This window comes from Delphinapterus leucas, chromosome 3 (assembly GCF_059928025.1).
Source record: "Delphinapterus leucas isolate spDelLeu-1000000601 "Yukka" chromosome 3, BTC_Dleu_Yukka2, whole genome shotgun sequence".
NCBI lineage: Eukaryota > Metazoa > Chordata > Mammalia > Artiodactyla > Monodontidae > Delphinapterus > Delphinapterus leucas.
In genome coordinates, this window is record NC_143131.1 from 2,151,860 (window position 1) to 2,163,797 (window position 11,938).

Genomic DNA, 11,938 nt, shown 5'->3' on the forward strand with positions numbered 1-11,938 from the left:
AAAAGGAATTCGGTAAAGACGGTAAAGACGAATATGATACATGCCCAAAGTAGAAGAAAATGTCTCAATTTTTTTCTTTTAACAGAATGAACTTCACAGTACATGAGGCTCCTAAGGAATTGTATATGATCATTATTTTATAAAATAAAACATTATGTATACAATGCACAGAAAAATTATTAGAAGGGAAGACTTAAAAGGTACAAACCAAAATTCCAGCAGGAGTTATTGGCGGGTGGGGGACTCTGAGTGTCTTTTGTTTTACTGGGGATTCTGTATTTCCAAATTTTCTATAATAAATATGCATTGATTTGGAAATCTGAAAAAAATTTTGTTTGAGGTGAAAGTTTACCATCCTGGTTCCAGTTAAGTTTCTATCATTCTTACCAGAGAAGGATAAAAGAGAAACGTTCTCAGAGTTTACTTAAAGGGTCCTGGTTAGATGATGCTGTGAAGTGAAATTCATAATGACTTGGATTTACATGATAGTCTCGCCAGTCAGATTTCTCGGGAAGTCACTTTAGAAGAAAACTTATTGGCTTGTTTGAAAGCGAATGATCTGTTTACACTAAATCATATTCACTGGCTGTTAGACTACGGAAAAACCTAAGTAATTCTCAGCATCTGAGAAACTGCCTAGTGGTGCATTTCTTCTAAGCTCCGCTTTCCTGGTCCAGGGAACCTCTCTGCCCTGCTGGATGCAGGATGGAGAGAGGGTCCCCGTCCGCAGCTCCCAGCACGTCCCTCCGGAAGGGCGGGGGCTGCACTTCTGGCCCCTTTTCCACTGAGGACAGATGAATCTAGGCTTCCCTGCGCTTCCACATGGAGCAGTGATGCTGGGAAGAAGCAGTGGTCCCTCCCAAGCGAAGCCATATTGAAGGCAACACCAACCCCAAACCCAGGTGTCTTGGAACGGGACAAAATCCTTTCAAAGTTTATCTGCAAAAATAAATGTGTAAGGATTGTCAAAAATTTTGAAAAATGAAAACATCTTGATAGGAATTTGTCTAACCGGGAATAATGGGATGCTGCAGGAGAAGGAGATAAATGAGGCGGAAGAAGGCATCCAGGTTGAGTGCAGATGGGTCCAGACACTAAAGAGAGGGCTTCTCACTTCCACGGGGAAGGTGGACTACTTAATAAATGAGGTGGCAACCAACAGGTGTATCGTTGGGATAAAATGACTTTGTTACCTGTCTCACTGTTTCCAAAAATATTTGTAGAAACTGAGAGTAAGGAAGGCTTTTAAAAGCAAGACAAAAGAAAATTTTGACAAATTCAGCTTCAGAAAAATTTGTGACCTCTACATTGCAAAAGACACAATAAAGAAATTTTTTTAAATGACAGACTGGATGAAATATATTTGAAACACACAGAACAAAGAATTAATCAGTATCTTCAGTAGGCAAAGAGCTCTTAACATTGCTAAGAAATATACAAATACCCCAGTATAAAAATGGGGAAAATATGTGAAAACCTAATGCAATGCACACAAGGGAAATTATATAATGGTCAAAACGGATGAAATGATGTACATTCCCACTGGTATTGAGAGGAATGCACATAGAAACAATTACTTGTTTTATTTGGATAAAACTGAATATACTGTTAGTATCTTGTATTGAAAACTTTGAGGAAATTGATGCAAGTGTGAATTACTCTAACTTGGGGGAAAGTAATCGTGAAGATCTATGAAGATTGAAAGTGCACAGCCAAGCCCTTTGCCCTATGGATGTCCTACAGAAATAAAGCCAACTGTACCTAACAATACTGGCACAAAGAGGCTTCCGGTAAACTGTCCGAAAAAGCCAAGGCTGGACATAACCTCAGGGTCTGCCGGGGGGGTAGCTGACGAACTCACGGTCTATCCATGGAAGAGGAGGACTTTCCTGACGAGAAGGAATCACGTCTATGTGCAGTGTCACAAAAGCCATCCACGATACACCATTGGGCGTATAAAATAGGGAGCTGCAGACTGACAGGCATGGCGTGATTTGATCTTTTCCTGTAAGCTTTTGTGTATGGATAGAAAGCAAAGGTGGCGGCTGCTCAGGTATCAGCCTTGAGGTGGTGTTGGGGGTTTTCCATGGTCCCTATATTGATGCAAGAGCATGTGTTACAGATATAATAATGAAGAAGAAGTGAGGTATTAATCTCAACCGACTCTCAACTTTACATGGATAACAAGCCCAGCTTCCCGGCATGGAGCAGGGCGTGGTGGGCCGTCACCTGGTGGGCCTGGCGATAGCACAGATGACCAAGCCAAAGAGGATTTTTCTCAACACTTGAAATCTAAGGAATTTGCCCTGCTGGGTTTCAGATTTGCTCAGGACTGGTGACCCTTTTTTCCTTCTGATTTCTTCCTGCTGGAATGGGTATGTCTAGCCTATGCCTGTCCCGTCAATGTATTTTGGAAGCAAATAACTTGCCTGGTTTCACAGGTCCACAGATGGAGTGGAATTTTGTCCAGGATGAATCAATTATACCCTGAGTCTCAGCCATCTCTGATTTGGATGATTTAGGTGGTGAGATTTGGGACTTAGAGCTGATGCTTGAACTGGGGCAAGTTGTGATGTGGTGACAGAAGAGCGTGGATTTTGGAGGGCTAGAAGGCAGACTGCTGTGGGTTAAATTTTGTCCCTTCAAAATAGATGAGCAGTTGACCCTTGAACAACATGGCTTTGAACAGGGCGGGTTCACTTATACGTGCGTTTTTTCCAATATACAGTTGGCCCTCCGGATTTATGGGTCTCACATCCAAGAATTCACCCAAACTTGGACTGAAATTTCTATCAGTGGTTTGTTGAATCCTCGGATCCAGATCCCACAGATATGGATGGCTACCTATGGGACTCGAGCATCCATGGATTTTGGTAAACGTAGGGGCTCCTGGAACAAATCCCCCACGGATACTGAGGGACGGCTGCATTGGAGCCGTAATTCCCAGAATGTCAGAATGTGACCTTATTTGGAGACAGGGTGTTTCAGAAGCCATCAACTTAAAGTGAGGTCATGGGGGCTTCCCTGGTGGCACAGTGGTTAAGAATCCGCCTGCCAATGCAAGGGATACGGGTTCGAGCCCTGGTCCGGGAAGATCCCACCTGCCGCGGAGCAACTAAGCCCGTGTGCCGCAACTACTGAGCCTGTGCTCTAGATCCTGTGAGCCACAACTACCGAAGCCCAAGTGCCACAACTACTGAAGCCTGCGCACCTAGAGCCCGTGCTCCACAACAAGAGAAGCCACCGCAATGAGAAGTCCACGCACAGCAATGAAGAGTAGCCCCCGCTCACCGCAACTAGAGAAAGCCAGTGCGCGGCAACGAAGACCCAACGCAGCCAAAAATAAATTATAAAATAAAATAAAAAATTTTGGATTAGGGTGTGTACTAATCCAATACCCGTGGTGGACTTGTAAAAAGGGGAAATTTGTGCACAGAGACAGGCACAGAGGGAAGATGATGTGAAGAGACACAGGGAGAAGATCACCACCTGCAAGCCAAGGAGCCAGGCCTGGAACAGATCCCACCACCCTCAGATCCCAGCCCACCCTGCCAACACTTGATTTCAGACTTCCAGCCTCCAGAACAGTGAGACATGCTTCTAATTCTTAAGCCGCTTGTTTTGTGATACTTTGCTGTGGCAGCCGTAGTAAGTGAAAACACCCACCATAACACTGCAAGTAAATTCCCTGTTTCTCCACCTTCTGTGAGAAGACGACTTTTCATGGCTGCATACAATTTCATCACGGAGACAGAGTGTACTCTTAAAGTGTGTTCTTACCCTGGGTGATGACCTTTATAATGGGCCATGTTCTGCTTTTGTGATTTTGAGGTGAAAAGTCATGTGCGTGTGTGCAGTGCTCCTGGGGCAGAGTGTCACTTACCTTAGCATCTAACTGACTCAACACCGACTCAACATGAGTCAGCCTGACTTTCGGGAGCTTAATTGAAACCTAATGTTAGGAGAGGCTGTCAAAAGGACATTCAGACTCAACGGAGCCCACATGCTCCAACTGGCACAGAAAATAAAGAGACTTGTCTTATTTTTGTATATTAGTTCAGATGTTAGTTGTAAAGAAGGGCGAGAAGAATGATTGTAGTTTTTGCAAGTAAGATAAGTAAAAATGAGATACGTGAATGGCTATAATTGTTAGTAATCTTAAGTGAAACCATTTTAGTTTACATTGTGTTACACATTATTTAAAAATATTCCATCACAGGTGAATTATTTTTCAAAGTAATTTGAGTTAAGAAGAGAATACAGCTATTTTTCAGATAGATACAACAACTCTAGTAAGCGTCTAACCTACCTCTGTACAGATGAACTCAGGCTGGCAACTGGTTGCTGTGAGAATAAATACAAATCAGTAAAATTGTAAAGGAAGAAATTGTTGATGTTGAGGTTACTTGTTCAGAAAATTCAAGTCTGTTAGAGTTGATTTCAAGCAATGGTGTCTCAGGGGCTTCTGAGGCCTGGGAAAGGATCTCACTGGTGGGAGAGCATCTTTCCTCCCAACCCATGTTACATGTACAGAGGTGGCTTCATTTCTCCTAGTCAGGAATGGGACTGCTGGGTCAAATGATAAGAATATATTTAAGTTTTAAAGAAACTGCCAATTAAATTCCCATGTATTAAGACATCCAACTCCTCTACAGGTTCACCAACACTTGGTATTGTCAGCCTTTTTAATTTTAGCCACTCTGATGCATGTGTAGTGGGGTCTTATTTTAGTTTTAATTTTCATTCCCCTAATGCCTAACGATGTTGGCCATCTTTTCATGTGCATATTTGCCACCCATATATCTTTTTTGGGGCGGTTTGTTCAAGTCTTTTGCCCATTTAAAAAACTGGGTCATTTTTCTTATAATTGAGTTTTGAAAATTCTTTATATATTCTGGATACAAGTATATGGTTTGGAAGTATTTATTCCAGTCTGTGGCTTATATCTTTATTTTTGTAGTGGTGACTTCTGAAGGGCAAATATGTTAAATTTTGATGAAGTCCAATTTTTCATATTTTTCTTTAATAGTGCTTTGGTGTCATATTAAAGAAAACTTTGCCTAACTCAAGATCACAAAGATTTTATTCTGTTTGCTTCCTAAAGTGTTGTAGTTTAGTCCTGAAATTTAGGTCCAGGATTGATTTTCAGTTATTTTTTTGTATGCTGTGAAGTAGGACATTAAGTTCTTTTTTTTTTTTTTTCCCTTGTGGTTATCCAATTGTTCCAGTATCATTTACTGAAAACACATTTCTCCCCATTGAATTGCCTTGGCACATTTGTTTAAAATCCATTTACCATAAATGTAAAGGTTTTATTTCTGGAGTTTCTATTCTGTTTCATTGATCTCTATGTCTATCCTTATGCTGGCAACCATACAGTAGCTTTGTAGTGAAATTTGAAGTCAGATTGTCTAAATCCTCCAATTTGGTTCTTCTTCTTCTAAATGATTTTGGCCACTCTAAGTCCTCTGAATTTCCACATACAGCGTGCTATTTCTTTAAAGAAAAAATCTTGCTGGGAATTCAATGGGGATCATGTACGTTTGTAGATCAATTTTCTATCATGACAATACTGAGTGTTCCAATCCATAAATATTGTAAATCTTTCCATTTATTTGGATTGTGTCTAATTTCTCTCAGCAATAGTTTGTAGCTTCACATATACAGATTTTTGTGCTTGTTTCGTTATTTTATTATTTTTTGATTCTACCATGAATGGAATAGTTTTCTTAAGAGCATTTTCAGAATTTTCACTGCTAGTATACGGAAATGGAATTCAGTTTTTAACACTGATTTTATATCCTACCACCTTGCTAAGCTATCTTATTATTTCTACGAGCGTTTCTGCAGATCTGTTAGGATCATGTTTCCTGCAAATAAACACCGTTTCATTTTCAAATCTATACGCCTTTAACTTATATTTCTTGCTTTACTGCACTGGCTGGAACTTCAGTAAAATGTCAAATAGAAGTTTGGAATGGACATTCTTGTCTTGGTCCCAATCTTAAGAGGAAAGCCTTCAGTATGCATTAAGTATGAATTAGTTGTAAGTTTCAACAGTGTTCTTTATCAGATTTAGGGTGTTTTCCCCTCTAGGTTGGGAAATTGTTTTATCATAACTAGATGTGTTACTAGCAAATGCTTTTTCTGATTGATTGATGTGCTTGTATGTTTACTGTATTTTATTAATATGTTTATTACATCAATACGTTTTCAGATGTTAAACCAACCTTGCATTCCGGGACTAAACCTCACTTAGTCACAGTGTATAGTTCTGTATACATGTGACTGCATTTGGTTTGCTAATATTTTGTTAATGATTTTTGCCTCTATTCACGAGTGATATTGGCTTATGATACTCTTTTTTTTTTTAATGATACTCTTTTTTGATGACATTATCTGGCTTTAGTATTATGTACTAGCCTCACAGAAATGAGTTGGGAAGTATTTCTTCCTCCTCTATTTTCTGAAAGTTTGTGCATAATTGATTTGGGGTTTTTTTTCCCCTTAAAATAACAGTTAGAATTCACCAATGAGGCCATTAGGGCCTAGGATTTTCTTTGTGGAGAATTTAAAATTACTAGTTCAGTGTCTCTTCTTTTTTCTTTTCTTTTTTTTTTTTTTTAAATGTTGAGCCTTCTTTTAATTAATTTATTTTTATTTTTGGCTGTGTTGGGTCTTCGTTTCTGTGCAAGGGCTTTCTCTAGTTGTGGCAAGCGGGGGCCACTCTTCATCACGGTGCACGGGCCTCTCACTGTCGTGGCCTCTCTTGTTGCGGAGCACAGGCTCCAGATGCGCAGGCTCAGTAGTTGTGGCTCACGGGCCTAGTTGCTCCACGGCATGTGGGATCTTCCCGGACCAGGGCTTGAACCCGTGTCCCCTGCATTGGCAGGCAGACTCTCAACCATTGCGCCACCAGGGAAGCCCCCTAGTTCAGTGTCTTTACTTGTTATATGACCATCTGAATGTTCCATTTCTTCTTGAATCGGTTTTGGTAATTTGTACCAACTAAGTAGAATGGTAAATCCCTTTCTTTAATAATAAAGCATATTTCAACCTTAGAACACTTACAATTAAGTATAGAAAAGTTTAAGAGACCCAAACCCATAATGTTATATTTTTGCATTAGAAAGTCACCTGTGCATTGGTAATTTGGTATTTCATGTTCTTAAATGCCAAAGACAATGTGTTCTCCAGTGCAGGAGAGAGAAAGGTTTCAAATCTCAGAGTCTTAGAAGATCTGCCTGCTCTTAGGAGTTGAGCTTGGCCTCGTTCTCTCCTGTTGGCCACCAAATGGATATAATAATGTGTCCAGGAGACTCTTAGTGAGATTTAACATAATGATCAATGACAAGTGTCCGTCAGAGTGGTGACCACATGGTCAGGACTGGCAGCAGGTGTCAAATGGGACTGTCACAGGCAAACTGGAACATAGGGTCACCCTGGCTTCAATGACAGCAAAGAAAAACCCACAGACGCCTGCTCCTGGCTTGCAGTGAAGTTCACCTTTGGTGGTTGAGTCTGGGGGGGGTGGGCAGGATGATACTTTCCATGAAACGTGCTTCCGAACTTCTAGTAGAAGTTGCTAGCGCAAGTGCAAGCAAGGAAAAGGACTGATGACAACCTCACTGCTGCTAAAGGTGGGTGCTGACCCTCTTGCTATTTCTAAATTATTACAAGGATCCCCCTTCTCTGACGCCCTTCAGGGTTTGTGGTGAGATGAAGCTCCTCCACAGAGAAAATAAAGTCACCAGCAACCTTCAGAAACTGGCATAGTAGCAATGCCTGCTCACAAGTAGCCCACCAGAAACCCCCGGAGCATCTGACCTCTGGGAGGGCCTACAATGAGTCAGCCCTGCGGGCTTGATCCTGTGGAGTTATGGAAATGATATAGCACACTCACATATCACACACGCATCATACACACACATGACACAAACATCACACACATCACACACACATCACACACGCATCATACTCACACACGCATCACACACACACGACACAAACATCACACACATCACACATCACACACACACATCACACACATCACACATGCATCACACACACAGACTCACACACACACAATACAAGCCCCACAGTTAGTTCTGTCCCTCACTTTCTCTTCTATTCCTCACCTACCTTTGTTCCCATGTGAGGGGCATCCCTGGGAGCCACATCAATGCTTCAATTCATCAAACAAGCAATTCCAAATACTGCTCTGCCCTCATTCTTGGAGGGCCTTAGACCCACCTTCGGCTCTGACCCCCGTCGTGAGTCTCACGCTGGTGGCCGTGGGCTTACCTTTGATGACGACGTGTCCTCTGGCTTTACGGTGGCGGAGCACAGACTCAGGTGCATGGAAGTTGGCAGGAACTCCTTGGGCTTCTTGCTGCTAGGATGGGGCAGGGGGAGGGAAGACTGAGGTCAGCGAGGAGGGAGCTGGCTGGGGGCAGGAGCGCATGCGGGGCGGGTAAGGCTGCAAAGTCTCACACCAGCGTCAATGCTGCCGTTTCCTCCTTAGAGCAGCAGCCCTGGGAGGCCGTGGGAACGCTCGATGTAAAGCAGCCTGCAGGGGCTGTGCATGTAAAGGACCATGACTGCTTGCCGGTGGGATGCCAGGAAGGCGGGCTTCGCCCCACTGAGCCCCCCCCCCACGGACAGCTACACTTGCCAGTTTGTGAGCAGCAGCGGTGCAGGGGCTCTTTACAAGCGCACAGTGACGTGCCTCGGGGCCACAACATTGCCACTCTGTGGCACTTTCCCGCAGAGGCTCCAGGAAACGAATACGGGAGGCTTGTCTTTGATGCCCAGGTAGGTCAGTGTCATCACACGGACCTCCACAAACCGAGGAACATGGAAGAGGGAAGTCGGGGAGGTTTGAAGCACGAGGAGGACTCGGCCCTCCACTACCGACTTAGAGATGGAGCGTGAGGACGGGACGGGCTCTGTCAACATTCCAGACCCACCGTCTGCAGAGGACGCAGCCCCAGGAGCCCTGGCGGCTCCGTGTGAAATGCCAAGCAGAGCCCGATGCGCCCGCAGGCGTGTGACTGCGGGGACCGAGTTCACGCATCGTCTTTGCCACTAAGTCTGTGGGGATTTGCTGTGTAGCAATGGGAACTGGCACAGGCCACGCCTCTAAAATCAGACAGGAAGTGTCTGCCTGTGTGTGGTCCTGCCCCCACTTGTATGTTCATCCTAGCTGGTCAATTTCTATCGATATAATCCATTCTATTTACTGTTCCACGGCAGGCAAACAGTCCAGAAGACAAGAAGCACTCCCAGTAAACTGGTCTGATAACTGCTACTAGAGACACACTTTACAAAGTCCCACAGTGTTTTCCACCAAAACACGCCTGTGAGACACTTCAGTGTCTTGTGATTTAAACATATTCCCGGGTTTCTAGGACCTACTCCAGCAAACTTTCCCCCAAATCGGGCTGTGTCTACTCGTCAACTGTTAGGTTGACTCCCAGGTCACCCCAGGAACATTTCTGCAGCAAAAAAAGGTCATTGGTGTTTTATTGCCCATTGGGTCTGGAGGGCTTGTAAACTTGTATTTTGTTGTATCACCCTTCTCACACAATCAACCCTTTCAATAAAGGGATGCAGAAGTAAAGATTAGATTGAAAATAAAGAATAGTATTCCAAAAATGAGGAAGACGGCACATTCCAAAGATGGCATGATTTATATTCATAAAAATCATTATTTTTTCTGTTAACAATGTTCACAATATATGGAGTTTTTAAAAAAGACTTCTAAAGAGTTCTACAATATGATTATAATTTTAGAAAAAAACCCATCACGGGCTTCCCTGGTGGCGCAGTGGTTGAGAGTCCGCCTGCCGATTCAGGGGACACGGGTTCGTGCCCCGGTCCGGGAAGATCCCACATGCTGCGGAGCGGCTGGGCCAGTGAGCCATGGCCGCTGAGCCTGTGCGTCCGGAGCCTGTGCTCCGCAACGGGAGAGGCCACAACAGTGAGAGGCCCGCGTACCGCAAAAAAAAAAAAAGAAAAAGAAAAAGAAAAAAACCCATCATGTATATAATGCACACAAAAAATATTTAAAAGGAAGACCTAAAAGATACTAATCAAAATGCCAACAGTGGCACTTGGTGGAGGTGGGCAAGAAGGGATGTTCGTATTCACACTGGGAAGTTTTGCAGTTTCCAAATTTTCTATGATGAATATGCATTGATTAGGCAATCTGAAAAAAAACTAGGTTTTTGTCTTGTTTAGGTTTGGTTTTTAAGCATACCATGCTGATTCCAGTTAGGTTTCTATCATTCTTACCAGAAAGCAATAAAAGAAAAAATATTCTTAGATTTTATTTAAAGGACCATAGACACTTGAAAGTGAAATTCAAAATGACTTAGATTTTCACAATACTAGTGCCAATCAGGTTTCTAATAAGTTTAGAAGAAAAAAAATAGTGGGCTATTTGAAAAGGAATGTTCTTTCACACTAAACTCTAATGCCCTGATTATTAAACTAAGCAAAAATCTGCAGCAATTCTCAGCTTTGGGGGAATTGACTAATGGTGCACTTCTCCTTTTCTGAGTCTCTCTGCCAGTTGAGCTGTGGCAAGGGAGACGTGAAGCCCTCCAGGACCCCTGGGCCAGTCTTCCCTGCCAGGAACACTGGAGCTTCCCCTGCAGGTTTCAGGGAAGAAGGAGCCTACTAGGGTGTCCCCGGCACTTCCAGCCCACCTCCCCACCCGCAGACTGGCTTCCTGGTTTGTTCCCCACACAGACGCTGAGCTGTGAAGGTGGGGAGGCAGCCTTTGTCCCACCCACGTAAAGTGCACACCTAACGTAACTCCAGTTCAGACTCCAGGTTTCTTGGAACTGCACAAAATGATCTTCAAGTTTATATGGAAAAATAAATACAGGAAAGAATTGTCAAAATAATGAAAAACAAAAAAGAGAGGCATTCACCTACTAGATATTAAAAGGTAGCTAAATGAAGTCCTATCGTTAAAACAGCACAGTGCCCTTAGTACATCAGCAGAGGGACAGACTGGTGTCCAGAAGCAGACGAGCCCAGAGCTTGCGGAAGCTCCGGGTATCAGGAAAACGGCCTTTCGATTTGATGAGGAAAAGCGGGCCATTTAATTAATGAGGTGGTAACCAACAGCTAGGCTGTAATAAAATAACCTTGGCTATTTCAGTAAATACAAAAATAAATAGAAGATGGTTTAAAAACCAAGTGTAAAGAAAGCAAGTAAAAATTACGAAAATATTAGGAAAGCATATGGAGGATGTTCCTTGGGCTGAGAAAGACATTTTAAAGTAAGCCAGTTAAGAGGAGAATATAGCTGCTCTAGGCAGATGACGACTTACCCCTGCACAGGTGATCTCAGGTGGTTATCCAGCTGCTGTGGGAGACAAAGGAAAGTTATAAAATGAAAGCAAGTTGTTGACACTTTCAGTCGATTTGGAGCAGTGGCACCTCAGAGTCTCCTGGGTCCTGGGAAGGGACCTCACAGGAGGGGAGGGGGGCACCCTTCCCCGCACCCTTACACATGTGTGCGCGTTTCCACTTCTCTTTGGCAAGAGACAGGGAGCGGGGTGACTGGGTCACTGAGACGTATATATTTCACTTTTTAAGAAAATGTCAAACCTCTTCGCAAAGTGATGTAGTTTCACATCCCCACCAGCAATGTGTGAGCCCGCCATCTACAGCCTCGCCGACACTTGCGGCTGGTCTCTCTGATTATGGCCACTCTAATGGACATGTGTGATGTCTCACTGTGGTTTCATGTTTCCTTTACGACGAATTATGTTGACCCTCTTTTCATCCGCCACCCATAGATCCCCTTTGGTGCAGTGTGTTCAAATCTTTTGCCCATTTAAAAATCTGGGTCGATTTTCTTATAATTGAGTTTTGAAAGTTCTATACATTTTCTGGGTACAAGTATATGATTTGCAAATAA

General features: G+C 43.2%; 1 protein-coding gene across 4 annotated transcripts in view; it reads right to left on the reverse strand.

The window, feature by feature from the left end:
- The window catches only part of LOC111178534 (palmitoyltransferase ZDHHC11-like), a 36,847-nt gene that overhangs the window by 10,645 nt on the left and 14,264 nt on the right, over nucleotides 1-11,938 (reverse strand). For 3 of the 4 annotated variants that reach the window (XM_089908645.1, XM_089908642.1, XM_089908643.1), the window contains exons 7-9: nucleotides 11,346-11,380; nucleotides 8,305-8,395; nucleotides 4,310-4,344 (exon numbers count right to left, since the gene is read on the reverse strand). In XM_089908645.1, the coding sequence (XP_089764771.1) occupies nucleotides 4,310-4,344; nucleotides 8,305-8,395; nucleotides 11,346-11,380 (161 nt within the window). The remainder of the gene's footprint in view (nucleotides 1-4,309; nucleotides 4,345-8,304; nucleotides 8,396-11,345; nucleotides 11,381-11,938) is intronic. The other variant, XM_089908644.1, reaches the window with a different exon arrangement.